Source organism: Centruroides sculpturatus, unplaced genomic scaffold (genome assembly GCF_000671375.1).
Source record: "Centruroides sculpturatus isolate CEXI.00-Female unplaced genomic scaffold, Cexi_2.0 scaffold2, whole genome shotgun sequence".
Taxonomy (NCBI): domain Eukaryota; kingdom Metazoa; phylum Arthropoda; class Arachnida; order Scorpiones; family Buthidae; genus Centruroides; species Centruroides sculpturatus.
The window spans coordinates 1,870,955-1,879,034 of NW_019384369.1; the positions used below are offsets into that span (position 1 = coordinate 1,870,955).

The window sequence follows — 8,080 nt, forward strand, 5'->3', positions numbered from 1 at the left end:
TATAATGAGCGTAGTTTCCTGTGTGTGGATCTCAATATTTTATATAATTCTTATTGTTCGGGGTCGTTTAATATAGTGTCAATTTTTGATAATTATATCTTTTGTAACTGGCTCTATATCGAGGTTTGACTATACTATAAAGAAGAATCTGAGTCTGAAAAATCACTTTATAATTCTTCACTTTAGATTAGAAATTATTTTTAAGTAGAAAATTCATATTGACTCTTGGTAAATTAGCATAAAGATTTATTTATTTAAAAGCACCATTCATTTATCACTTTAAAAAGTTTTGAATATTTAATAATGGAAGGCGTATATTGCTTAATGGTTGTCTTCTTCTTTTTTTTCCACAACATACAATAAAAAGACAATTAAATATTATTATTATTATTATTATTATGGTTAACATGCCAGTAATTTGAATTTCTTTTCCGAAAAGATTAGTTATTAAACATGAATAAACTTCTTATAAAAAACCAGAATATTCATTAAGACAATTGGAAGATGTGAAAGAATTGCTGGTTTTCACTGTTTTCTCCACACTTGAGGTTTTTGTAGTTCTTCTGTCTTCAGAAATATCTGTAAGAAGAAAAAAAAATTAAATGTTTTTAAACTTGATAATTAATAAATATACACGCGATAAAATAAAATAATTGTGTTTCTTGAATATTGGCAGTCCTCTGCGAGATATTTATGATAGATTCGCGTGGAAATTGATTAATCGTTTTATTATCTGTAAAACGATTGCTTAATAAAGTGAAATATACACGAAATCAGCCAATTTCTTTGTGTTTTATCTGGCTTACCGATGTAGTAACCAATCTCTCGGTATAATAGCTTTAATATAGTAAGAATAACACATAATCCGTAAACATTATTGGTTACTTGTGTTGTCATCAATACATTAAAAAATATTGTCTTTCAGTGTTAAAAGCCCATCTACAATTTGCAATGATGAGCATGTTATCACCACAATCAACATTTTTACTTTCCTGGCTATAGTAACGTATATAAAACTGAGGAAAAGTTTGAGTTTTTTCTGTATGTATAGATGTTTATGTGTGTGGGAGCACGATTTTCTTTACCCTTTTTGAAGCTTAATAACTCCTGTTCTTTTCATCGAAAATTTTTAAAATTTTACACGGTGGTTTAAGTATTAGGAAGATTAATTATGTTAAATTTTAGTGGTTAAAGGTCGAAGGAGTGGGGAGATAATGGGGATCGTGTTTATTTTCAATACGGTCGGACTTAATGACGATTTTACTTGTTATTAGCATTTATAATTTTTTATAAAACTGATCCCTGCCGTCAAAATTAAGCATTTTTGCCATTTATAATAGTTAAAAGTATAAAAATGTTTTAATAAAATATGATAACACCTTACTTAAAAAGTGTAGACAAATACAGAATGTCCTAGACAGGTTTCAAACCATTGTGTGCGAATGACAGGTGACATTTAATTCGTGTTTCTTGAATTCGAAACCTTACTTAATCAGTTTTTTTTGGCTTGCATGTATTGGTTATTGGTATTGTTTGATGACCTATAAATTATGTTTGAAATTAGGAGAAAGTATGACAACTTAAATATGGCCTGTCTGTGTTACCAGTCGCTAAAGGCCAGCGTTGACTTTGATTGACGAAATTATGGAAGGGAATACACACAACGAGTACTAAATGTATCAAATAGAACAATATACTTCCCTATTACACATTGAACTGTCCAATATTTTATGGACATCGTGTAAATAATGTGAATGGCACGTTCGAAAGAACCAGTTCCTCTCGTGTCAAGTAATATTGACAATTATTCTAATTTTATATGTATTTTGTAATTAAAAAAAGTACTATTACTTCCGTAAATTAATTACAGTATATATATGCAAATAAATTACAATTACAGGTCACTATTCAAGAATATTGTCCATTACCTGCAACTTTATAGAGGATTGTAGATGATGAATAGAGGGTAACACTGTATAAGAAGATTATAGATAGTAGACGTAGGAAAACCCCTTGTGTAGAGATGTATACGTAATGGAAAAAAGATAACCCTCTATATAAGATTGTTGTAGATAATGAATACAGGGGAATCCTTTGTATAGAAGAGTATAGATGATGGACAGAGGGCAACTCTCTGTTTAAAAGTGTTGTAGATAGTAGATACAGGGAAACCCTCTGTATAGAGGAGAGTTGGTGATGGATAGAAAGCAACTCTATGTATAAGAGGATTCGTAAGTTCTTATGGAAGCCTGTGAATAGACGGTACCATACGAACGAATGGAAATACAATTAAACTAATCTTATTCTTTTTCTTGTAGTTTTGAAAGGAAAAATGTAAATAATGATATAATTTTAAACATATTTTTTAATTAATTAGCCAAACCTCGATATAGCGCATAATAAAGAGAGTCACTTTAGTGTGTGCCAAGTGTGGATCTTCCTCATCGGTAAAGAACACGGTACGATTTTCCATTGTCATCAGAAAATCACGTGATTTTGGCGGCGCTAAATCGAAGTTTGGCTCAGTAGGTTTTTATGGAAAAAAAATGAAAAATGAATAGAAATATATTAAAATTATATAAAATACCATTTAAAATATCATGAAACTAAACTAAATTAAGCCCCTTGGTATCAATTTGTATACTTTACAAAATCAGAATCATTTTTAAATTTGCTCCTTAATTAAAAGCAAATTCAGTGAAATTTTTAAAAATGTTCTGATCAGAGCCTGTATAAAACAATTAAAAAATTAAAATAATATAAAACAAAAATATTCATTTTTCATATTCTCTATTCTAAAACATCATTAATGCATACATTAATTATAAAATTCTAATTTAAAAAATTAACTTAATGTATAAAATTAAATAGAATATAATCATTATAGTCTCAATTTTGTCAGCTTAAAAGAAAGGATTAAAAGATGCTGCATAAAGGTTGCCTATACAGAAAATTTTAAGGGTCTCTTAACCTGTGATTCACGGACCTTCAGTGGTACAAATGGAAGAAAAAAATCACTAAACAAAAGTCGTGGGTTTACACCTAAATTCTGTCTAAATTCCCATAGAATAGGGTCCTCCCGGGAGGCATTCCTCTAATCAGATTGCCTGTGTGTTGAGTTGACGTATACAAACGAAAGAAAACAGATAAACAACCCCTGGAATGTACTAAATTAGGTTTATTTCCATCATTTATAAGTGATGGGCAAAATACAGTTAATACAGTTCGCCATTTTGGATCTTACAATAGCCTGTGTGGCAAGCGTTAACGAACAATTGTTTTATGTGTTACATTAAAATTTTATCTACTTTATTAGAAAACCCATTATTTATCTTATTTAAATGATGATTATTATTACAGCCACACTTTTACTTATTTATTACTAGGTGTGTTTTCCTAAAACCCAATCCACTTGAAGATTCCCTTCCATTAATACATGACATAATATGTGTTGATCGCGTGTATTTATTGTAAACAAAGCTTAATTCGATTTAGTTTATAGTGATTAATGCTAATTAAGAGTATAAATATTTTAAATCTGGTTAAAGATACTTATTCACGTTTACTGCGATTCAGTAATTCGCATGCTAAACTTGCTTACGTAAGTTTACTGCACTTAAAAGTGGTTAAATGTTCATTTTAATAGAGAATTTTAACTAAACTGATCTTGAATCGTGGCTAACTTAATAATAAAATGATTAAAGAAAGTATTATTTAAAAGCGGGCAGAACTAGTGAAGACCAGTCGTGTGTTTTGCGCCTGAATAATAAACTGTCCACCAGGAGTTTTCGGGAGTTTACTTATGAGTTTAACACCTAAACAGAGCCAGTTTTGCACAGAAAATCCTCCCGTTAAATTGCCCGAGTGTTGCTTGATTTAATCTAGTGTTTTTCAACCGATTTCTAGTAGTGGCACCCGAACATGGTAAATTTTTGTGGCATTCATCTTTATCAATGTAGCTGCTAATTGTTTTTGTAATACACCCCAAAGAAGTGTTACCAGTATTCGATGTTTTATCTATCCACTGCACCACTGAAGGGTTCGATAAATAATTAGAAGTAAGTAAACATGAGGCTGGAATTTCTGAATTTAAATTATGTTTTCATGTTAATTTGATGTTATGACATGAAAATAAATCAGAAAAAAGCAAAAAAAAACATATTTAATAACTTAATTACGTACAAATTACGTATAATTCTTTATATCGAGGTCACACTAAAACCTGTAACGCTTCAATTATTATTATTATTATTTTTTAACTATATATTTCCTGTTTAAAAAACTTATTTATAAACAATCACTTTCTACTCTCATTGATCTAATTACTATAATTTTTTTTATATAAAATAAATAAGGCAAAAATAAAATTAAAAAGAAAATTAAATAAATAAATAAAAAATACTTGGAAACGGTAGTCTGTTGCCTTTGCAGATCTTAAGAAGGGGTTCGATTTCATTGCAAAGAACGGATGTTCCAGGCTCGTTATCAGATAATTCCTTTTCGTGACACCAGGGGGCGGCTCCGCGTGTAGAGTTTGCATTCCCGTTGCTCACCCACAATCCTGTATCTTGCTCCTCAGCTTCTTTATTGATGATCAATACTTGGTGATTAGACGGTGGCGCCATCTGGGAGTCCGAATTCGAATCATTTTCTGATACTTTGATGGAAACTCTTGGCCTCGTCTCGCATATTGGGGTGGTGTAATACTGAACTACTGGCTGCTGGGATAGAAAAAACATATTCCCATTTAAATTACAATATATTTTATTACAACATAACATATTCTTATCTGTACTCAAATACAGTATATATATATTACATATCGCATGTACAGATTTATGGTTTGCGCTTTATAGGGGTAACGATATATTGAGACACTTCGGTTTAGCGTCACACTCGATTTAGAACGCAATAGATGGTAAGAGCGAAAGCAAAGTTCTGAGTTGACAATGAGCTTCGGAGCGTTTTGCAATTCTGTAAAAGAGTGCCAAGTTTGGGTGGAAATGAGAGGAAGACAAGTAAAACACACTAAAAGCAGGAAAACAATTATTGGGTGCACAGATTGCAGCTTCACTCCTCCTCCTGGTGTTTTCTAATGAGGAGTACTTCATTGTAAGACATATTGTTTTTTTTAAGGCACCCCTGTAAAGATTTCTGGATCCTCTATTTCTAGTACCTAGTTATTCGTGCAGCAGCATGACTATAATACATGATATCTTGAGAATTTTCATGTAGTCTGTTCTGCAATATGGATCCAATAAGGCATCAATCGTCGGTTCGCCCCTGATCATGGTTTTAAGTTTCCTTCACGTTTCTAAAATGTAAATACGGTCAATTTACCATAGAAAGTCATTTTGAATCCACCTTGGCAGATCGCCTACGTGTTGCGTTGCCTTATTTTGCCTTATGCCATCTCTAATTGCATTTGTCCATGGATGCTCTATTGTAGATATAGAGCTTATTTAATTTAAGCTAACTGCAGGGTTTAGCCTGCAGTTAGCTTAAATTTTTCCTCATCTGTAATAGTAGTCCTTATACCTTATCCTTAAGGATTAAGGATGAGGCCTTCTTCACGGATATCTAAAATTTTAAAAGAAGATTTCGGGCATCTTCTCTTGAAGAATTTGTTTTTACATCAGGAAAATGCATTCAGAAATCGTTAAAATAATACAATATTTTTATATATATCCAAATTTTAATAGCCTATTATTTATTTTAATATGTTTCCTTGTGGAATATAATACTTTATCGGATTAAGCTCGTTATTTTCCTTAAAATAATTAATTTAAAAATATAAAATATTTGAGTTTTAAAATAGATTTTTTTTAAGGTTCTTACTTGAGATATATGGCATTGTCCAGCTCTACCTCTACCTGCTTGGTATTCTTGATACTGAGATATCACACATAAAATACTATAAATCTAATTTAAATAAAAAAAATAAAAGAAAATTTTAAAATAAAAATGTATAAATTGTAAAATTCTATGGGAATTTTTACTTACATTTAAGGCACAAATTGTCGTATCAATTACAAAAAGAATTGCGAGAAACGAGTCGATTTCCTAAATTAAAAAAAAAAAAAAATGTATTTATTGTGAAATTCCGTTTATAAATATATGAAATTAAAATTTAAAATATAAAATTATATAATTTTTCTATTAAATATTTCCTCTTTTTTTAATTTTATACTTTTTGCCACGTTCCGTACGTCCTGGCAACTAAATGACATTGCTGTAGTATTAATGGATCTATTGTTCTGTTTAATCAAGATTTCTTCATCTCATATACAGTAAAAATGCCTAAAATCAAAGATAATTATATTTACAGTTGTCATGGCACTTTCCATTTCGTCTTCATTCAATCATTGTGGCTGTTGGTTGATGATTATTTTTAATTCCTCAAAAATCGCACCATATGCAAAGAATATGATTTTATGTTTGCAAAGATCCTTCAGGTCATCTTTTGCCTTACTAATAGACAAAGAATTGTACAAACGTACGAGAAGAATCCTGTAAATACATATGGCATTCAATTTTCTAGATATCTTCTTTGTTGCAATGAGGATACTGTGGAAAATGTGGTCATCCAGTTTATATTTGTAGAAAATTCTGTCGGTATTGCAATTGACTATGGCATCTCCGGTTATGACGGATAATCTTCATCAATCGGACCATCGTTTTTTCCTTTCATTTCGTTAAATCGGGGTCTATCAGTTGACTTATTTTATCTGGGTATTTAAAAGGCGAAAAATTCATCTATTGTAATAATGATTTCCATCTTTGTGTACTTTAATATAAGGGCTTTTAGATGGAGGTGAAATTAAAAATGTAGTTTTCAAATTGGTCTGCTCTTCAAAAAACACGTAAACATCCTGGATAGATAGATTCCCGTGTATTTACAATAGATTACTAGAAACGTGTGTAGTGTCTTGTATTTGTAGCTATGATTTGTGGTCTTTCTTAACGGGAAATCGCTCCCATGGGTACTATTGCGCGCGTTTTTAGTGACGTACTATCGTCTAGTGTAATTCGAAACACAGAAGAGTGCTTCATCTTGTATTTTGATTACTAAATTTTAGTATTTTGTACACACAAAAGATCTGTTAAAGGTATATGCAAATGTAAACGTGATTACTCGTACAGATTCAGGAGAATGTTCGCTTAAGATATGTCATTGCACGCGGTGAGAAGAAAGGAGTTCGGAAACTGCACACCTAATTAATGGACGGCCCCTACAGTTTCTTGATCACTACAACGATAACGTGCAACCATTATATCCATTAATTGACGTACTAAAGTATCTGACATGACCTCAATTAAAGCTCGTTTTTGTAATTGACCGCGACGACCGTGGTTATAACGAACAGTCCTCGTTATTGGACCATCGCCCCCCATTAGTTCATTAAATCGTTGCAATACAAGAAAGTTTCTAAGTATAAATGTGCCTGATGATGTGATTTTTCAGTGCTCCCAACTTTTTCTCTATCAGTAACTGAGAAAAAGTAATAACAATTTAATTACAGTTCTTTAGTAGAATGAGGCAAAGCAACACTTAGGTAATCTACCAAAGTGGGTGCTTCTAGGATGGGCTTTCTATATAAAAAGCGCCCTATTCTGGGCAATTTTACAAGAAGACAACAAATCAATACAGTCGTTGGGACAGTTGCAACTCACTAGTGGGATTTTAGTATGCCAACCTGGGATTGGTATAATAGAATCCCATTGTGCCAATGGATCTATCTAAAGTTGAAGACTTCAGGTTGAACTTTGACATTATTTTTCTCTCCTTTCTGCCTTTTTAAAACTGCATTGTTCAGATATACAGATTTTGTTTTACGATGGTTCAACATTTAGATAACATTTCAAATGTTTTTAAACAAGCAAGAGCGTCCAGTAATCCGGCTTACGGCACCCTAAAGGTGTCGGATTAACGAACTTCTACCGTTCTTCACGTTGTATGAGCTTTAAAAATAGATTTTTTTTGTGCAATTTTTTTATTATCTTTTTAGAAAAGTTGTAAGATTCTTGTTAAAACTTTATAACAACACACTCGTATATTTAAAATATAAAATATTTTAAT

At 31.3% G+C, this 8,080-nt stretch overlaps 1 protein-coding gene across 1 annotated transcript in view; it reads right to left on the reverse strand.

The window, feature by feature from the left end:
* Positions 1–315: 315 nt before the first annotated feature.
* LOC111613591 overlaps positions 316–8,080 on the reverse strand; it is a 22,665-nt gene continuing 14,900 nt past the window's right edge. The window contains exons 6-9 of the mRNA XM_023354949.1: positions 6,004–6,063; positions 5,839–5,922; positions 4,403–4,721; positions 316–579 (exon numbers count right to left, since the gene is read on the reverse strand). Of these exons, the coding sequence (XP_023210717.1) occupies positions 467–579; positions 4,403–4,721; positions 5,839–5,922; positions 6,004–6,063 (576 nt within the window). The 3' untranslated portion in view covers positions 316–466. The remainder of the gene's footprint in view (positions 580–4,402; positions 4,722–5,838; positions 5,923–6,003; positions 6,064–8,080) is intronic.